The sequence below is a fragment of the Macaca nemestrina genome, chromosome 6 (assembly GCF_043159975.1).
Source record: "Macaca nemestrina isolate mMacNem1 chromosome 6, mMacNem.hap1, whole genome shotgun sequence".
In the NCBI taxonomy this organism is placed as follows: Eukaryota; Metazoa; Chordata; class Mammalia; order Primates; family Cercopithecidae; genus Macaca; species Macaca nemestrina.
This window is the reverse complement of record NC_092130.1, coordinates 138,028,158-138,047,787: the sequence shown is the minus strand read 5'-3', so window position 1 is coordinate 138,047,787 and position 19,630 is coordinate 138,028,158. Positions and strand designations below refer to the sequence as shown.

The 19,630-nt window shown below is 50.8% G+C and overlaps 6 protein-coding genes across 6 annotated transcripts; 1 reads left to right on the top strand and 5 right to left on the bottom strand.

Moving 5' to 3' along the window:
* Positions 1-2,031: 2,031 nt before the first annotated feature.
* LOC139363891 (annexin-2 receptor-like) lies at positions 2,032-2,732 on the bottom strand. The gene has a single exon (XM_071098976.1). The coding sequence runs from the start codon at positions 2,721-2,723 to the stop codon at positions 2,139-2,141; it is 585 nt and encodes a 194-aa protein (XP_070955077.1). The 5' UTR covers positions 2,724-2,732; the 3' UTR covers positions 2,032-2,138.
* A 97-nt stretch (positions 2,733-2,829) lies between these two features.
* Positions 2,830-6,317, bottom strand: LOC139363888 (annexin-2 receptor-like). Its single transcript, XM_071098972.1, has one exon. The coding sequence runs from the start codon at positions 6,315-6,317 to the stop codon at positions 5,733-5,735; it is 585 nt and encodes a 194-aa protein (XP_070955073.1). The 3' UTR covers positions 2,830-5,732.
* Positions 6,318-6,423: 106 nt separating this feature from the next.
* Positions 6,424-11,370, bottom strand: LOC139363889 (annexin-2 receptor-like). The gene has a single exon (XM_071098974.1). It carries the CDS (start codon positions 9,909-9,911, stop codon positions 9,327-9,329), a length of 585 nt encoding a protein of 194 aa, XP_070955075.1. The 5' UTR covers positions 9,912-11,370; the 3' UTR covers positions 6,424-9,326.
* Positions 11,371-12,456: 1,086 nt separating this feature from the next.
* LOC139363890 (annexin-2 receptor-like) lies at positions 12,457-13,822 on the bottom strand. Its single transcript, XM_071098975.1, has one exon. The coding sequence runs from the start codon at positions 13,501-13,503 to the stop codon at positions 12,919-12,921; it is 585 nt and encodes a 194-aa protein (XP_070955076.1). The 5' UTR covers positions 13,504-13,822; the 3' UTR covers positions 12,457-12,918.
* A 1,517-nt stretch (positions 13,823-15,339) lies between these two features.
* On the top strand, positions 15,340-16,235 carry LOC139363963 (uncharacterized). The gene has a single exon (XM_071099208.1). The coding sequence runs from the start codon at positions 15,363-15,365 to the stop codon at positions 16,233-16,235; it is 873 nt and encodes a 290-aa protein (XP_070955309.1). The 5' UTR covers positions 15,340-15,362.
* LOC105478974 (annexin-2 receptor-like) lies at positions 16,162-18,159 on the bottom strand. The gene has a single exon (XM_011736717.2). The coding sequence runs from the start codon at positions 17,070-17,072 to the stop codon at positions 16,488-16,490; it is 585 nt and encodes a 194-aa protein (XP_011735019.2). The 5' UTR covers positions 17,073-18,159; the 3' UTR covers positions 16,162-16,487.
* Between the last annotated feature and the right edge of the window lie 1,471 nt (positions 18,160-19,630).

The following is a 19,630-nucleotide window of genomic DNA, read 5'->3' as shown; positions in this document are numbered from 1 at the left end:
ACGTCCCCAAAAAGCGGTGCTACTAAGAGAAACGGCCGCTTTTGAAGAAAACAGCCGGGAGCGCGACTGAGAGACACTCGGCTCCCAGGAAGAACGGGCATTTGTTCCAAAACACAGCCGGATAAACCGAGAACCTTCGGAGTGGTTGCACCGAAATGGGGTCACCCAGCACCTCAGCGTCCTGGGCTCTAGCAAGCCTCACAGAAACAACCGGCAGTGCTACCTCCGAGGAGCACCTAGAGCAGCAAAATTAGCAGTAATGCCATCGACGAAAGGCCAGTTAGGCGAAAGGAGTAGAGTATTTAGTTCCGGGGATTATAGGCCAGCGCTAACCAGACAGCATAAAGCTGAGGGTTGACAAACCAAAAATTAGTAACAATTCTTTTTAAAGGGCAAGTTAGCTGAAACACACACACACACACACACACACCCCGAATAAAAACAATACATTTGGGAAAATTCATCAAATGAAAATGCAAAACATAGAAAAATTGACTCTACAAAAAAGAAAATGCAAACACCTCTAAACAATGTGGTTTCACAGCTGTGATATCGCTGTCAGGCCTATATCAATATCTGCTCGGTCTCACCAGGACTTCTAAGGGACTGCAGGCACCGCTAAACCGCTACTTTCTACTCCTAAAATATCTTCTTTAACGACATGCCCGGACTTCTATATTTAAAACTCAGGCATCAGTAAAGCAGGATAAGTTATTATGAAACCGAAAGTTACTGGGAATAAGGAGTCGCAGGTATGGCTATGCTAGTACTGATTGCGACTAAATATGGACTTGCAAGAGCTAAAAAATCACATTCACAGGGGCACTTGCAATCGAAGCATGTACTTGTCACTCTAAGAAATCCCTAACCCAGGACTCGCTCAGAATATTTCAAAAGCAGAATTAAGCATCTTTATCGCAGGTGAAATAAGCCGTTAATTATTCCGCTTAAATCCGAACTTCCTATGCAGAGAAACCACAGTCAGGGCTATATTCTGACTGTGTGGAGGTTTAAAATTCCCGAAAAGGCAGTCAAAGCAGGCAGGGCCAAGCCGGACCTGCTGTGCCTACCGGAATTGCTAAACCCAGTTGTGGTACTATTAAGTAATTGGTAGTTCTCTTGTAAGCCACTCTAAACTGTACCAAAGAAAAAGACACAGGAAACACTGCTAGCCGTGAGACCCATGAATAAGTAATCTTCTCAATTATTTATTTATTTTGAGACAGGGTCTCACTCTGCTGGAGGGCATTGGTGCTATCGGCTCAAGCTCACTGCAGCCTCAACCTCCTGAGCTCAACCAACCAGCCCACTCCACCCGCTGGAGTAGCTGGGACTACAGGTGCACGCCACCTCCCCCGGCTAATTTTTGTATTTTTTGTAGAGACAGGCTTCACCCTCTTGCCCAGGCTGTTCTCAAACTTCTGAGCACAAGCAATCCACATGCCTCCAACGCTAAAAGTGCTGGGATTACTGCTGTGAGCCACGTTGTCACGCCAGAATAAGTAACATTAAGAACTGGTCATCTGTGAAGTTACATTGATATAAGTAATTGCGTGGTCCTTCCACGAGACATAGCAACGATTGATCAAACTCCCACTCTTCAACGTGAATAAAATTTCTGAGTGTAAAACAAAATCAATTGATAGACTGAAAAACAGAAACAGTTGTTAAAAATAAAATTAAAAATTAAAATTAAGAGGACGTTATAATAACGTAAAAGACGTGATATAAAATTAAATGTAAACAAACAATATATTTAAAAAGGAATAATTAGAAAAATACTACAAATAAGATTTAAAAACACAATGAAAAAAACAAATCATAAATTTGCCAAAAGTAAGGAATCTATACTCATAAAATAGATTTCTCAAAGTTAAAACAGATACAAGTGAAATATTTAATAAAATAAATATAAGTGTTTAAAAGACAAGGAAACTGAAAGTAATAATCGACACGAAACAAGAAAGAAACATCAGGAAAAAGGAGAATTCAAAAACTGACAACCAGCAATGGATTTTTATTTTTTTTTTATTTAATGTATTTTTATTTTCTTAATGTATTTTTATTTTCTAGGTGGAGACGCTTGGTAACTGAGCATCTTTTCAAGGAGGAGAATCCAAAAAGCCTCCTGCTGATATCTAAGGCTGCTTAGCTCCACAGAGTCGTAGGCAGCACGCCCAGAGTACAGAGAACGCGGCAAAACCAACGCGAAGAATCCGCTCCAGGCAGTCTGAGAAACCCCCCGGGGGGTGGCGCCACAGATGGAGGGCAGGAGGATGGCGGCCTTCCAAAAGGCACCCGCTGTCAGAGACGTCGGTGTCCTGCTGTCTGTTCCAGGAATGGGGAGGACTGCACCAGGAAAGCTGCTGGAGCGTGAGTCTGTCGGGTTCCTCTCCCTGCCCCACCTCTTCCACGGATGCCTCTTGCTGCTTCTGTGTCCCCGGCCAACCGAACTCAGGGGACTTCGCTGTACTTGGTTCCAAGGTGCTCTGGACTCCAGGAAAGAGTCCGTTTTGCCAGTAGACTCCCGGTAGCCGCCAGCAAGGACTGGAAAGCAGTCCCAAATCACAGCTGTCCAATGAGTACTCTCCTAGTACTGGATACAAAGGGAGGGGCCAGGGCCCACGATCTTCTGAACTCACAATAGGCGGAGACCCGGGCTCTGGCGCCACCTCGGCGGAATCCCAAGGCCGCTTCACACAGCCAAGAAAACGTTGCTCCATCGCTTAAGCCTCAGACCAGGAGGAAACAAACGGTTGCGCTGATCAAGGAGGGAGAGTCTTCTGCACTACCCTCAGCCTGGGTATTTATGCTCTCCAGAGCCCGTGGGCGGAGGCCAGTCAGATATCAAGAAACTCATTAGTAGCAAATGCACGAAGATTCGTAGACAAATGAAAAACGATAAAATTTTAGAGAGTACATAGAACCAAAACGAACCGTGATTCCGACAGAAAAACATAGCGAGAAAAGAAACCGAAACGAAACAACGCTAAGCAAACCTTGCAGAGAGCTAGCACTACAGAACGCACGTATTAAAGAGCGCTGCAAGGGCCAAGAACCACCCGTTTTCGGGAAATGAGCGTTGCTGCCACCGGAAAACTGTCCGCTGGGGCTCTGCGCTAATAACCGTCTTGCTAACGAGAAACTGGCGCGTTGAACTTAGCAAGCGCCGGCACCTAGCGGATAGCGCTGGTATTGCCAAACAAATATCCCTTTCGGCGCCATAAGTGGGGCTGCTAAAGAGAAAGAGCGTGCTCTTAGAAAAGAGCGGTGCTTCCGCGCCTAAACAACCTGTTTGGAGGAAATGAACCAACTCTGTTTAAATGTGTCGTGCCAGGAAAATGTGTTGTGGCATGTTAATGTGTTTTAATCCGCTCAGTGTGTTTGACAGGTTTAATGTGTTTTAACCCGTTCTAATGGGTTGTGACAGAAAAAGCGCCGGCTAATGGTACCACGGAGTTACTAGTGCCAACGGCGGCTGGGTGCAATCACCGTTCTGCATCGCAAAACGGGGTTCAGGAAGTTCCTGCGAGATACTAGCGGTTCTAGGAGCGACAAAGTGACAGCACTGAGAACGTAAGGACCCCGCGAACGGGAAACGTCACGTTGGGAGCGGCAACTGAGAAAACGCCCAGTGGGCGCTGCTAGCAAACGTGCTGATACAAAACCGCCAGCTCCGCATGGGAAGCGGAGCCGCCAGACAGAACCCGGAGCCTAACACCAGCGAGGCTAAGACCGAGCTCGGCTCCCCGGCTCCTGAGAGAATGAAAGTCAAGACGCACGAAGCTGAGACGCTCAAAATTAGTAGGGGGGGGGGGGGGAAAGTAACATGTAAATAAAAATAAAAATTTAAAATAATGAAAGTCTGAAATGCAAGTAAAAACGGAAAACACATCGGTAACACTGTCCTCAGAGCAAAATACACAAAAATAATGTGTATTTATTAGCGAAAATTACAGAGAGCGAACCGTACAAAGAAGAAATTACAAATATGGCTAAACGATGCAATGCCTACCATTAGAATGTTTCTGTCAGATCTAAAGCCCTGCAGGTTGCTCCTGTCATAATTTCCTATGACAAACAAAAATAGCCACGGTTAAACGTGTTTAGGTGCGACTAAAAAATCGTAGTAACTGGTATATGCCGATTCGGTCCACAGGAGGAAAAAGTCGCACCTAAGTCGCACCTAAGTCGCTATTGTCAAAGGGAGCTCGGTAAAACCGAGAAATCGCGTTCGCCGGCCTTCCTGACTTCCCTGGGAGTTCTGAAGACACTAGACCACAAGCCTAGCTAAGACGGGACTCGCTATTGCGAAACCAAACTTGGCATAAGAGCTCCCAACGCCGCTAAACTGACCATCACTAAACCTTTACAAAACGAAACGAAACAAAACAGAAAACGCATTCGCTGGTACCCAGATTTCCACAGGAGTTAAACGTCTCCTGCGCAGCTAAAGCAAGGCTCACTAGTAGGAAACCGGAACTTGCTAGGACTAAGAAACTTGAGGCTGGGTTGACCCCACGGCTGTTACGATGAGAAATCCGAGGCTACCGGAGACCCGGAGCTGCTGACAAATGAGTCACAGAGTAACTTCGCCTTCCTATGGCAAAACGGTGACTTCCTACGGCCCAGATATCGCAGCCAGGGCTAGACCGGTGTTTGTCTTAAGTCAGGACTTGCTTGGGCTGAGAAATCACATTTTGGCCGTTCCCCTACTTGGACCGGGGGTAGAAATCCTGGGCACCGCGAAATGGAAACTTGCTAGGACCCAGAAGCCAACGGCGCGAAACCGCGGGGTCCTGCGACAGAGACGCGCAGCGGCGCCGCCCCAGGACTGCGTTCTGGCGGCCGAGCCGGAACCCGTGCGGCGGCCCTGGGAAGAGACTGTGCCCGTGCAGCTCCCCTGTCACCGGCTCCGAGGAGCCTTGGGCTCCGCCCGCCCAGCCCTGCAGCACCCGTCCGTCCCGCAACGCCAGACTCAGCGCAACTGGGGCACCGGCCACTTCCAGTCTCTCAGATCCGTGGCCCGAGGGCTGCCGCCACCGAGAAACGGAGGCACAGAGCTGCGAACAAGAGACCACCGCTCGGCGAAATGGCGGTGCCAGGAGCCTGGGAGAGAATGCAGCCAGCGACGTTGTCAAGGACACAACATTCGTTTTGGCGCAACCAACGGTGCTGTCACCAAGGAACCGTGGACTCTGAGAAAAAAAGAGAAGTTCGGCCACCGAGAAACTCCGTGCAGCAAGTGCTGTGACAGCAAAACCGCCGGCGCCGCGCGGGTGGCGAAAGAGTCAACGGAAAGGCCGGGTGCTGCCACCGCGACGCCGGCACCAGAGGGCCTCGGATGGAGAAAGCTCCGCACCGAGACAAGGAAACTGTGCACGGCACAGCTAGCGGTTGACACAAACAGAAAAGTGTCTGGTCTGCTAAGAACTCTACAATCATAAAATAGATTTCTCAAAGTTAAAACAGATACAAGTGAAATATTTAATAAAATAAATATAAGTGTTTAAAAGACAAGGAAACTGAAAGTAATAAGCGACACGAAACAAGAAAGAAACATCAGGAAAAAGGAGAATTCAAAAACTGACAACCAGCAATGGATTTTTATTTATTTTTTTTTTATTTAATGTATTTTTATTTTCTTAATGTATTTTTATTTTCTAGGTGGAGACGCTTGGTAACTGAGCATCTTTTCAAGGAGGAGAATCCAAAAAGCCTCCTGCTGATATCTAAGGCTGCTTAGCTCCACAGAGTCGTAGGCAGCACGCCCAGAGTACAGAGAACGCGGCAAAACCAACGCGAAGAATCCGCTCCAGGCAGTCTGAGAAACCCCCCGGGGGGTGGCGCCACAGATGGAGGGCAGGAGGATGGCGGCCTTCCAAAAGGCACCCGCTGTCAGAGACGTCGGTGTCCTGCTGTCTGTTCCAGGAATGGGGAGGACTGCACCAGGAAAGCTGCTGGAGCGTGAGTCTGTCGGGTTCCTCTCCCTGCCCCACCTCTTCCACGGATGCCTCTTGCTGCTTCTGTGTCCCCGGCCAACCGAACTCAGGGGACTTCGCTGTACTTGGTTCCAAGGTGCTCTGGACTCCAGGAAAGAGTCCGTTTTGCCAGTAGACTCCCGGTAGCCGCCAGCAAGGACTGGAAAGCAGTCCCAAATCACAGCTGTCCAATGAGTACTCTCCTAGTACTGGATACAAAGGGAGGGGCCAGGGCCCACGATCTTCTGAACTCACAATAGGCGGAGACCCGGGCTCTGGCGCCACCTCGGCGGAATCCCAAGGCCGCTTCACACAGCCAAGAAAACGTTGCTCCATCGCTTAAGCCTCAGACCAGGAGGAAACAAACGGTTGCGCTGATCAAGGAGGGAGAGTCTTCTGCACTACCCTCAGCCTGGGTATTTATGCTCTCCAGAGCCCGTGGGCGGAGGCCAGTCAGATATCAAGAAACTCATTAGTAGCAAATGCACGAAGATTCGTAGACAAATGAAAAACGATAAAATTTTAGAGAGTACATAGAACCAAAACGAACCGTGATTCCGACAGAAAAACATAGCGAGAAAAGAAACCGAAACGAAACAACGCTAAGCAAACCTTGCAGAGAGCTAGCACTACAGAACGCACGTATTAAAGAGCGCTGCAAGGGCCAAGAACCACCCGTTTTCGGGAAATGAGCGTTGCTGCCACCGGAAAACTGTCCGCTGGGGCTCTGCGCTAATAACCGTCTTGCTAACGAGAAACTGGCGCGTTGAACTTAGCAAGCGCCGGCACCTAGCGGATAGCGCTGGTATTGCCAAACAAATATCCCTTTCGGCGCCATAAGTGGGGCTGCTAAAGAGAAAGAGCGTGCTCTTAGAAAAGAGCGGTGCTTCCGCGCCTAAACAACCTGTTTGGAGGAAATGAACCAACTCTGTTTAAATGTGTCGTGCCAGGAAAATGTGTTGTGGCATGTTAATGTGTTTTAATCCGCTCAGTGTGTTTGACAGGTTTAATGTGTTTTAACCCGTTCTAATGGGTTGTGACAGAAAAAGCGCCGGCTAATGGTACCACGGAGTTACTAGTGCCAACGGCGGCTGGGTGCAATCACCGTTCTGCATCGCAAAACGGGGTTCAGGAAGTTCCTGCGAGATACTAGCGGTTCTAGGAGCGACAAAGTGACAGCACTGAGAACGTAAGGACCCCGCGAACGGGAAACGTCACGTTGGGAGCGGCAACTGAGAAAACGCCCAGTGGGCGCTGCTAGCAAACGTGCTGATACAAAACCGCCAGCTCCGCATGGGAAGCGGAGCCGCCAGACAGAACCCGGAGCCTAACACCAGCGAGGCTAAGACCGAGCTCGGCTCCCCGGCTCCTGAGAGAATGAAAGTCAAGACGCACGAAGCTGAGACGCTCAAAATTAGTAGGGGGGGGGGGGGGAAAGTAACATGTAAATAAAAATAAAAATTTAAAATAATGAAAGTCTGAAATGCAAGTAAAAACGGAAAACACATCGGTAACACTGTCCTCAGAGCAAAATACACAAAAATAATGTGTATTTATTAGCGAAAATTACAGAGAGCGAACCGTACAAAGAAGAAATTACAAATATGGCTAAACGATGCAATGCCTACCATTAGAATGTTTCTGTCAGATCTAAAGCCCTGCAGGTTGCTCCTGTCATAATTTCCTATGACAAACAAAAATAGCCACGGTTAAACGTGTTTAGGTGCGACTAAAAAATCGTAGTAACTGGTATATGCCGATTCGGTCCACAGGAGGAAAAAGTCGCACCTAAGTCGCACCTAAGTCGCTATTGTCAAAGGGAGCTCGGTAAAACCGAGAAATCGCGTTCGCCGGCCTTCCTGACTTCCCTGGGAGTTCTGAAGACACTAGACCACAAGCCTAGCTAAGACGGGACTCGCTATTGCGAAACCAAACTTGGCATAAGAGCTCCCAACGCCGCTAAACTGACCATCACTAAACCTTTACAAAACGAAACGAAACAAAACAGAAAACGCATTCGCTGGTACCCAGATTTCCACAGGAGTTAAACGTCTCCTGCGCAGCTAAAGCAAGGCTCACTAGTAGGAAACCGGAACTTGCTAGGACTAAGAAACTTGAGGCTGGGTTGACCCCACGGCTGTTACGATGAGAAATCCGAGGCTACCGGAGACCCGGAGCTGCTGACAAATGAGTCACAGAGTAACTTCGCCTTCCTATGGCAAAACGGTGACTTCCTACGGCCCAGATATCGCAGCCAGGGCTAGACCGGTGTTTGTCTTAAGTCAGGACTTGCTTGGGCTGAGAAATCACATTTTGGCCGTTCCCCTACTTGGACCGGGGGTAGAAATCCTGGGCACCGCGAAATGGAAACTTGCTAGGACCCAGAAGCCAACGGCGCGAAACCGCGGGGTCCTGCGACAGAGACGCGCAGCGGCGCCGCCCCAGGACTGCGTTCTGGCGGCCGAGCCGGAACCCGTGCGGCGGCCCTGGGAAGAGACTGTGCCCGTGCAGCTCCCCTGTCACCGGCTCCGAGGAGCCTTGGGCTCCGCCCGCCCAGCCCTGCAGCACCCGTCCGTCCCGCAACGCCAGACTCAGCGCAACTGGGGCACCGGCCACTTCCAGTCTCTCAGATCCGTGGCCCGAGGGCTGCCGCCACCGAGAAACGGAGGCACAGAGCTGCGAACAAGAGACCACCGCTCGGCGAAATGGCGGTGCCAGGAGCCTGGGAGAGAATGCAGCCAGCGACGTTGTCAAGGACACAACATTCGTTTTGGCGCAACCAACGGTGCTGTCACCAAGGAACCGTGGACTCTGAGAAAAAAAGAGAAGTTCGGCCACCGAGAAACTCCGTGCAGCAAGTGCTGTGACAGCAAAACCGCCGGCGCCGCGCGGGTGGCGAAAGAGTCAACGGAAAGGCCGGGTGCTGCCACCGCGACGCCGGCACCAGAGGGCCTCGGATGGAGAAAGCTCCGCACCGAGACAAGGAAACTGTGCACGGCACAGCTAGCGGTTGACACAAACAGAAAAGTGTCTGGTCTGCTAAGAACTCTACAATCATAAAATAGATTTCTCAAAGTTAAAACAGATACAAGTGAAATATTTAATAAAATAAATATAAGTGTTTAAAAGACAAGGAAACTGAAAGTAATAAGCGACACGAAACAAGAAAGAAACATCAGGAAAAAGGAGAATTCAAAAACTGACAACCAGCAATGGATTTTTATTTATTTTTTTTTTATTTAATGTATTTTTATTTTCTTAATGTATTTTTATTTTCTAGGTGGAGACGCTTGGTAACTGAGCATCTTTTCAAGGAGGAGAATCCAAAAAGCCTCCTGCTGATATCTAAGGCTGCTTAGCTCCACAGAGTCGTAGGCAGCACGCCCAGAGTACAGAGAACGCGGCAAAACCAACGCGAAGAATCCGCTCCAGGCAGTCTGAGAAACCCCCCGGGGGGTGGCGCCACAGATGGAGGGCAGGAGGATGGCGGCCTTCCAAAAGGCACCCGCTGTCAGAGACGTCGGTGTCCTGCTGTCTGTTCCAGGAATGGGGAGGACTGCACCAGGAAAGCTGCTGGAGCGTGAGTCTGTCGGGTTCCTCTCCCTGCCCCACCTCTTCCACGGATGCCTCTTGCTGCTTCTGTGTCCCCGGCCAACCGAACTCAGGGGACTTCGCTGTACTTGGTTCCAAGGTGCTCTGGACTCCAGGAAGGAGTCCGTTTTGCCAGTAGACTCCCGGTAGCCGCCAGCAAGGACTGGAAAGCAGTCCCAAATCACAGCTGTCCAATGAGTACTCTCCTAGTACTGGATACAAAGGGAGGGGCCAGGGCCCACGATCTTCTGAACTCACAATAGGCGGAGACCCGGGCTCTGGCGCCACCTCGGCGGAATCCCAAGGCCGCTTCACACAGCCAAGAAAACGTTGCTCCATCGCTTAAGCCTCAGACCAGGAGGAAACAAACGGTTGCGCTGATCAAGGAGGGAGAGTCTTCTGCACTACCCTCAGCCTGGGTATTTATGCTCTCCAGAGCCCGTGGGCGGAGGCCAGTCAGATATCAAGAAACTCATTAGTAGCAAATGCACGAAGATTCGTAGACAAATGAAAAACGATAAAATTTTAGAGAGTACATAGAACCAAAACGAACCGTGATTCCGACAGAAAAACATAGCGAGAAAAGAAACCGAAACGAAACAACGCTAAGCAAACCTTGCAGAGAACTAGCACTACAGAACGCACGTATTAAAGAGCGCTGCAAGGGCCAAGAACCACCCGTTTTCGGGAAATGAGCGTTGCTGCCACCGGAAAACTGTCCGCTGGGGCTCTGCGCTAATAACCGTCTTGCTAACGAGAAACTGGCGCGTTGAACTTAGCAAGCGCCGGCACCTAGCGGATAGCGCTGGTATTGCCAAACAAATATCCCTTTCGGCGCCGTAAGTGGGGCTGCTAAAGAGAAAGAGCGTGCTCTTAGAAAAGAGCGGTGCTTCCGCGCCTAAACAACCTGTTTGGAGGAAATGAACCAACTCTGTTTAAATGTGTCGTGCCAGGAAAATGTGTTGTGGCATGTTAATGTGTTTTAATCCGCTCAGTGTGTTTGACAGGTTTAATATGTTTTAACCCGTTCTAATGGGTTGTGACAGAAAAAGCGCCGGCTAATGGTACCACGGAGTTACTAGTGCGAACGGCGGCTGGGTGCAATCACCGTTCTGCATCGCAAAACGGGGTTCAGGAAGTTCCTGCGAGATACTAGCGGTTCTAGGAGCGACAAAGTGACAGCACTGAGAACGTAAGGACCCCGCGAACGGGAAACGTCACGTTGGGAGCGGCAACTGAGAAAACGCCCAGTGGGCGCTGCTAGCAAACGTGCTGATACAAAACCGCCAGCTCCGCATGGGAAGCGGAGCCGCCAGACAGAACCCGGAGCCTAACACCAGCGAGGCAAAGACCGAGCTCGGCTCCCCGGCTCCTGAGAGAATGAAAGTCAAGACGCACGAAGCTGAGACGCTCAAAATTAGTGGGGGGGGGGGGGGGGGGAAGTAACATGTAAATAAAAATAAAAATTTAAAATAATGAAAGTCTGAAATGCAAGTAAAAACGGAAAACACATCGGTAACACTGTCCTCAGAGCAAAATACACAAAAATAATGTGTATTTATTAGCGAAAATTACAGAGAGCGAACCGTACAAAGAAGAAATTACAAATATGGCTAAACGATGCAATGCCTACCATTAGAATGTTTCTGTCAGATCTAAAGCCCTGCAGGTTGCTCCTGTCATAATTTCCCACGACAAACAAAAATAGCCACGGTTAAACGTGTTTAGGTGCGACTAAAAAATCGTAGTAACTGGTATATGCCGATTCGGTCCACAGGAGGAAAAAGTCGCACCTAAGTCGCTAAGTCGCTATTGTCAAAGGGAGCTCGGTAAAACCGAGAAATCGCGTTCGCCGGCCTTCCTGACTTCCCTGGGAGTTCTGAAGACACTAGACCACAAGCCTAGCTAAGACGGGACTCGCTATTGCGAAACCAAACTTGGCATAAGAGCTCCCAACGCCGCTAAACTGACCATCACTAAACCTTTACAAAACGAAACGAAACAAAACAAAAAACGCATTCGCTGGTACCCAGATTTCCACAGGAGTTAAACGTCTCCTGCGCAGCTAAAGCAAGGCTCACTAGTAGGAAACCGGAACTTGCTAGGACTAAGAAACTTGAGGCTGGGTTGACCCCACGGCTGTTACGATGAGAAATCCGAGGCTACCGGAGACCCGGAGCTGCTGACAAATGAGTCACAGAGTAACTTCGCCTTCCTATGGCAAAACGGTGACTTCCTACGGCCCAGATATCGCAGCCAGGGCTAGACCGGTGTTTGTCTTAAGTCAGGACTTGCTTGGGCTGAGAAATCACATTTTGGCCGTTCCCCTACTTGGACCGGGGGTAGAAATCCTGGGCACCGCGAAATGGAAACTTGCTAGGACCCAGAAGCCAACGGCGCGAAACCGCGGGGTCCTGCGACAGAGACGCGCAGCGGCGCCGCCCCAGGACTGCGTTCTGGCGGCCGAGCCGGAACCCGTGCGGCGGCCCTGGGAAGAGACTGTGCCCGTGCAGCTCCCCTGTCACCGGCTCCGAGGAGCCTTGGGCTCCGCCCGCCCAGCCCTGCAGCACCCGTCCGTCCCGCAACGCCAGACTCAGCGCAACTGGGGCACCGGCCACTTCCAGTCTCTCAGATCCGTGGCCCGAGGGCTGCCGCCACCGAGAAACGGAGGCACAGAGCTGCGAACAAGAGACCACCGCTCGGCGAAATGGCGGTGCCAGGAGCCTGGGAGAGAATGCAGCCAGCGACGTTGTCAAGGACACAACATTCGTTTTGGCGCAACCAACGGTGCTGTCACCAAGGAACCGTGGACTCTGAGAAAAAAAGAGAAGTTCGGCCACCGAGAAACTCCGTGCAGCAAGTGCCGTGACAGCAAAACCGCCGGCGCCGCGCGGGTGGCGAAAGAGTCAACGGAAAGGCCGGGTGCTGCCACCGCGCCGCCGGCACCAGAGGGCCTCGGATGGAGAAAGCTCCGCACCGAGACAAGGAAACTGTGCACGGCACAGCTAGCGGTTGACACAAACAGAAAAGTGTCTGGTCTGCTAAGAACTCTACAATCATAAAATAGATTTCTCAAAGTTAAAACAGATACAAGTGAAATATTTAATAAAATAAATATAAGTGTTTAAAAGACAAGGAAACTGAAAGTAATAAGCGACACGAAACAAGAAAGAAACATCAGGAAAAAGGAGAATTCAAAAACTGACAACCAGCAATGGATTTTTATTTATTTTTTTTTATTTAATGTATTTTTATTTTCTTAATGTATTTTTATTTTCTAGGTGGAGACGCTTGGTAACTGAGCATCTTTTCAAGGAGGAGAATCCAAAAAGCCTCCTGCTGATATCTAAGGCTGCTTAGCTCCACAGAGTCGTAGGCAGCACGCCCAGAGTACAGAGAACGCGGCAAAACCAACGCGAAGAATCCGCTCCAGGCAGTCTGAGAAACCCCCCGGGGGGTGGCGCCACAGATGGAGGGCAGGAGGATGGCGGCCTTCCAAAAGGCACCCGCTGTCAGAGACGTCGGTGTCCTGCTGTCTGTTCCAGGAATGGGGAGGACTGCACCAGGAAAGCTGCTGGAGCGTGAGTCTGTCGGGTTCCTCTCCCTGCCCCACCTCTTCCACGGATGCCTCTTGCTGCTTCTGTGTCCCCGGCCAACCGAACTCAGGGGACTTCGCTGTACTTGGTTCCAAGGTGCTCTGGACTCCAGGAAAGAGTCCGTTTTGCCAGTAGACTCCCGGTAGCCGCCAGCAAGGACTGGAAAGCAGTCCCAAATCACAGCTGTCCAATGAGTACTCTCCTAGTACTGGATACAAAGGGAGGGGCCAGGGCCCACGATCTTCTGAACTCACAATAGGCGGAGACCTGGGCTCTGGCGCCACCTCGGCGGAATCCCAAGGCCGCTTCACACAGCCAAGAAAACGTTGCTCCATCGCTTAAGCCTCAGACCAGGAGGAAACAAACGGTTGCGCTGATCAAGGAGGGAGAGTCTTCTGCACTACCCTCAGCCTGGGTATTTATGCTCTCCAGAGCCCGTGGGCGGAGGCCAGTCAGATATCAAGAAACTCATTAGTAGCAAATGCACGAAGATTCGTAGACAAATGAAAAACGATAAAATTTTAGAGAGTACATAGAACCAAAACGAACCGTGATTCCGACAGAAAAACATAGCGAGAAAAGAAACCGAAACGAAACAACGCTAAGCAAACCTTGCAGAGAACTAGCACTACAGAACGCACGTATTAAAAGAGCGCTGCAAGGGCCAAGAACCACCCGTTTTCGGGAAATGAGCGTTGCTGCCACCGGAAAACTGTCCGCTGGGGCTCTGCGCTAATAACCGTCTTGCTAACGAGAAACTGGCGCGTTGAACTTAGCAAGCGCCGGCACCTAGCGGATAGCGCTGGTATTGCCAAACAAATATCCCTTTCGGCGCCGTAAGTGGGGCTGCTAAAGAGAAAGAGCGTGCTCTTAGAAAAGAGCGGTGCTTCCGCGCCTAAACAACCTGTTTGGAGGAAATGAACCAACTCTGTTTAAATGTGTCGTGCCAGGAAAATGTGTTGTGGCATGTTAATGTGTTTTAATCCGCTCAGTGTGTTTGACAGGTTTAATGTGTTTTAACCCGTTCTAATGGGTTGTGACAGAAAAAGCGCCGGCTAATGGTACCACGGAGTTACTAGTGCCAACGGCGGCTGGGTGCAATCACCGTTCTGCATCGCAAAACGGGGTTCAGGAAGTTCCTGCGAGATACTAGCGGTTCTAGGAGCGACAAAGTGACAGCACTGAGAACGTAAGGACCCCGCGAACGGGAAACGTCACGTTGGGAGCGGCAACTGAGAAAACGCCCAGTGGGCGCTGCTAGCAAACGTGCTGATACAAAACCGCCAGCTCCGCATGGGAAGCGGAGCCGCCAGACAGAACCCGGAGCCTAACACCAGCGAGGCTAAGACCGAGCTCGGCTCCCCGGCTCCTGAGAGAATGAAAGTCAAGACGCACGAAGCTGAGACGCTCAAAATTAGTAAGGGGGGGGGGGGGAAGTAACATGTAAATAAAAATAAAAATTTAAAATAATGAAAGTCTGAAATGCAAGTAAAAACGGAAAACACATCGGTAACACTGTCCTCAGAGCAAAATACACAAAAATAATGTGTATTTATTAGCGAAAATTACAGAGAGCGAACCGTACAAAGAAGAAATTACAAATATGGCTAAACGATGCAATGCCTACCATTAGAATGTTTCTGTCAGATCTAAAGCCCTGCAGGTTGCTCCTGTCATAATTTCCCACGACAAACAAAAATAGCCACGGTTAAACGTGTTTAGGTGCGACTAAAAAATCGTAGTAACTGGTATATGCCGATTCGGTCCACAGGAGGAAAAAGTCGCACCTAAGTCGCACCTAAGTCGCTAAGTCGCTATTGTCAAAGGGAGCTCGGTAAAACCGAGAAATCGCGTTCGCCGGCCTTCCTGACTTCCCTGGGAGTTCTGAAGACACTAGACCACAAGCCTAGCTAAGACGGGACTCGCTATTGCGAAACCAAACTTGGCATAAGAGCTCCCAACGCCGCTAAACTGACCATCACTAAACCTTTACAAAACGAAACGAAACAAAACAAAAAACGCATTCGCTGGTACCCAGATTTCCACAGGAGTTAAACGTCTCCTGCGCAGCTAAAGCAAGGCTCACTAGTAGGAAACCGGAACTTGCTAGGACTAAGAAACTTGAGGCTGGGTTGACCCCACGGCTGTTACGATGAGAAATCCGAGGCTACCGGAGACCCAGAGCTGCTGACAAATGAGTCACAGAGTAACTTCGCCTTCCTATGGCAAAACGGTGACTTCCTACGGCCCAGATATCGCAGCCAGGGCTAGACCGGTGTTTGTCTTAAGTCAGGACTTGCTTGGGCTGAGAAATCACATTTTGGCCGTTCCCCTACTTGGACCGGGGGTAGAAATCCTGGGCACCGCGAAATGGAAACTTGCTAGGACCCAGAAGCCAAGGTCGCGGGAAACCGCGGGGTCCTGCGACAGAGACGCGCAGCGGCGCCGCCCCAGGACTGCGTTCTGGCGGCCGAGCCGGAACCCGTGCGGCGGCCCTGGGAAGAGACTGTGCCCGTGCAGCTCCCCTGTCACCGGCTCCGAGGAGCCTTGGGCTCCGCCCGCCCAGCCCTGCAGCACCCGTCCGTCCCGCAACGCCAGACTCAGCGCAACTGGGGCACCGGCCACTTCCAATCTCTCAGATCCGTGGCCCGAGGGCTGCCGCCACCGAGAAACGGAGGCACAGAGCTGCGAACAAGAGACCACCGCTCGGCGAAATGGCGGTGCCAGGAGCCTGGGAGGGAATGCAGCCAGCGACGTTGTCAAGGACAACATTCGTTTTGGCGCAACCAACGGTGCTGTCACCAAGGAACCGTCGACTCCGAGAAAAAAAGAGAAGTTCGGCCACCGAGAAACTCCGTGCAGCAAGTGCTGTGACAGCAAAACCGCCGGCTCCGCGCCGGTGGCGAAAGAGTCAACGGAAAGGCCGGGTGCTGCCACCGCGACGCCGGCACCAGAGGGCCTCGGATGGAGAAAGCTCCGCACCGAGACAAGGAAACTGTGTACGGCACAGCTAGCGGTTGACACAAACAGAAAAGTGTCTGGTCTGCTAAGAACTCTACAATCATAAAATAGATTTCTCAAAGTTAAAACAGATACAAGTGAAATATTTAATAAAATAAATATAAGTGTATAAAAGACAAGGAAACTGAAAGTAATAAGCCACACGAAACAAGAAAGAAACATCAGGAAAAAGGAGAATTCAAAAACGGACAACCAGCAATGAAAGCCCATCTTAATGTATTTTTATTTTCTAGGTGGAGACGCTTGGTAACTGAGCATCTTTTCAAGGAGGAGAATCCAAAAAGCCTCCTGCTGATATCTAAGGCTGTTTAGCTCCACAGATTCGTAGGCAGCATGCCCAGAGTACAGAGAACGCGGCAAAACCAACGCGAAGAATCCGCTCCAGGCAGTCTGAGAAACCCCCCGGGGGGTGGCGCCACAGATGGAGGGCAGGAGGATGGCGGCCTTCCAAAAGGCACCCGCTGTCAGAGACGTCGGTGTCCTGCTGTCTGTTCCAGGAATGCGGAGGACTGCACCAGGAAAGCTGCTGGAGCGTGAGTCTGTCGGGTTCCTCTCCCTGCCCCACCTCTTCCACGGATGCCTCTTGCTGCTTCTGTGTCCCCGGCCAACCGAACTCAGGGGACTTCGCTGTACTTGGTTCCAAGGTGCTCTGGACTCCAGGAAGGAGTCCGTTTTGCCAGTAGACTCCCGGTAGCCGCCAGCAAGGACTGGAAAGCAGTCCCAAATCACAGCTGTCCAATGAGTACTCTCCTAGTACTGGATACAAAGGGAGGGGCCAGGGCCCACGATCTTCTGAACTCACAATAGGCGGAGACCCGGGCTCTGGCGCCACCTCGGCGGAATCCCAAGGCCGCTTCACACAGCCAAGAAAACGTTGCTCCATCGCTTAAGCCTCAGACCAGGAGGAAACAAACGGTTGCGCTGATCAAGGAGGGAGAGTCTTCTGCACTACCCTCAGCCTGGGTATTTATGCTCTACCAGAGCCCGTGGGCGGAGGCCAGTCAGATATCAAGAAACTCATTAGTAGCAAATGCACGAAGATTCGTAGACAAATGAAAAACGATAAAATTTTAGAGAGTTCATAGAACCAAAACGAACCGTGATTCCGACAGAAAAACATAGCGAGAAAAGAAACCGAAACGAAACAACGCTAAGCAAACCTTGCAGAGAACTAGCACTACAGAACGCACGTATTAAAGAGCGCTGCAAGGGCCAAGAACCACCCGTTTTCGGGAAATGAGCGTTGCTGCCACCGGAAAACTGTCCGCTGGGGCTCTGCGCTAATAACCGTCTTGCTAACGAGAAACTGGCGCGTTGAACTTAGCAAGCGCCGGCACCTAGCGGATAGCGCTGGTATTGCCAAACAAATATCCGTTTCGGCGCCGTAAGTGGGGCTGCTAAAGAGAAAGAGCGTGCTCTTAGAAAAGAGCGGTGCTTCCACGCCTAAACAACCTGTTTGGAGGAAATGAACCAACTCTGTTTAAATGTGTCCTGCCAGGAAAATGTGTTGTGGCATGTTAATGTGTTTTAATCCGCTCAGTGTGTTTGACAGGTTTAATATGTTTTAACCCGTTCTAATGGGTTGTGACAGAAAAAGCGCCGGCTAATGGTACCACGGAGTTACTAGTGCCAACGGCGGCTGGGTGCAGTCACCGTTCTGCATCGCAAAACGGGGTTCAGGAAGTTCCTGCGAGATACTAGCGGTTCTAGGAGCGACAAAGTGACAGCACTGAGAACGTAAGGACCCCGCGAACGGGAAACGTCACGTTGGGAGCGGCAACTGAGAAAACGCCCAGTGGGCGCTGCTAGCAAACGTGCTGATACAAAACCGCCAGCTCCGCATGGGAAGCGGAGCGGCCAGACAGAACCCGGAGCCTAACACCAGCGAGGCTAAGACCGAGCTCGGCTCCCCGGCTCCTGAGAGAATGAAAGTCAAGAAGCACGAAGCTGAGACGCTCAAAATTAGTAGGGGGGGAGGGAGGGAAGTAACATTTAAATAAAAATAAAAATTTAAAATAATGAAAGTCTGAAATGCAAGTAAAAACGCAAAACACATCGGTAACACTGTCCTCAGAGCAAAATACACAAAAATAATGTGCATTTATTAGCGAAAATTACAGAGAGCGAACCGTACAAAGAAGAAATTACAAATATGGCTAAACGATGCAATGCCTACCATTAGAATGTTTCTGTCAGATCTAAAGCCCTGCAGGTTGCTCCTGTCATAATTTCCTATGACAAACAAAAATAGCCACGGTTAAACGTGTTTAGGTGCGACTAAAAAATCGTAGTAACTGGTATATGCCGATTCGGTCCACAGGAGGAAAAAGTCGCACCTAAGTCGCACCTAAGTCGCTATTGTCAAAGGGAGCTCGGTAAAACCGAGAAATCGCGTTCGCCGGCCTTCCTGACTTCCCTGGGAGTTCTGAAGACACTAGACCACAAGCCTAGCTAAGACGGGACTCGCTATTGCGAAACCAAACTTGGCATAAGAGCTCCCAACACCGCTAAACTGACCATCACTAAACCTTTACAAAACGAAACAAAACAAAACAAAAAAATGCATTCGCTGGTACCCAGATTTCCACAGGAGTTAAACGTCTCCTGCGCAGCTAAAGCAAGGCTCACTAGTAGGAAACCGGAACTTGCTAGGACTAAGAAACTTGAGGCTGGGTTGACCCCACGGCTGTTACGATGAGAAATCCGAGGCTACCGGAGACCCGGAGCTGCTGACAAATGAGTCACAGAGTAACTTCGCCTTCCTATGGCAAAACGGTGACTTCCTACGGCCCAGATATCGCAGCCAGGGCTAGACCGGTGTTTGTCTTAAGTCAGGACTTGCTTGGGCTGAGAAATCACATTTTGGCCGTTCCCCTACTTGGACCGGGGGTAGAAATCCTGGGCACCGCGAAACGGAAACTTGCTAGGACCCAGAAGCCAAGGTCGCGGGAAACCGCGGGGTCCTGCGACAGAGACGCGCAGCGGCGCCGCCCCAGGACTGCGTTCTGGCGGCCGAGCCGGAACCCGTGCGGCGGCCCTGGGAAGAGACTGTGCCCGTGCAGCTCCCCTGTCACCGGCTCCGAGGAGCCTTGGGCTCCGCCCGCCCAGCCCTGCAGCACCCGTCCGTCCGGCAACGCCAGACTCAGCGCAACTGGGGCACCTGCCACTCTGAACATCTCAGATCCGTGGCCTGAGGGCTGCCGCCACCGATAAATGGAGGCACAGAGCTGCGAACAAGAGACCACCGCTCGGCGAAATGGCGGTGCCAGGAGCCTGGGAGGGAATGCAGCCAGCGACGTTGTCAAGGACAACATTCGTTTTGGCGCAACCAACGGTGCTGTCACCAAGGAACCGTCGACTCTGAGAAAAAAAGAGAAGTTCGGCCACCGAGAAACTCCGTTCAACAAGTGTTGTGAAGGCAAAACCGCTGTCACCGCGCTG

Excerpts from the sequence above, each read along its gene's own strand:
- LOC139363889 (XM_071098974.1), bottom strand. The coding sequence starts at position 9,911 with ATGGAGCAACGTTTTCTTGGCTGTGTGAAGCGGCCTTGGGATTCCGCC.
- LOC139363888 (XM_071098972.1), bottom strand. The coding sequence starts at position 6,317 with ATGGAGCAACGTTTTCTTGGCTGTGTGAAGCGGCCTTGGGATTCCGCC.
- LOC139363891 (XM_071098976.1), bottom strand. The coding sequence starts at position 2,723 with ATGGAGCAACGTTTTCTTGGCTGTGTGAAGCGGCCTTGGGATTCCGCC.
- LOC139363963 (XM_071099208.1), top strand. The coding sequence starts at position 15,363 with ATGAGTCACAGAGTAACTTCGCCTTCCTATGGCAAAACGGTGACTTCC.
- LOC139363890 (XM_071098975.1), bottom strand. The coding sequence starts at position 13,503 with ATGGAGCAACGTTTTCTTGGCTGTGTGAAGCGGCCTTGGGATTCCGCC.
- LOC105478974 (XM_011736717.2), bottom strand. The coding sequence starts at position 17,072 with ATGGAGCAACGTTTTCTTGGCTGTGTGAAGCGGCCTTGGGATTCCGCC.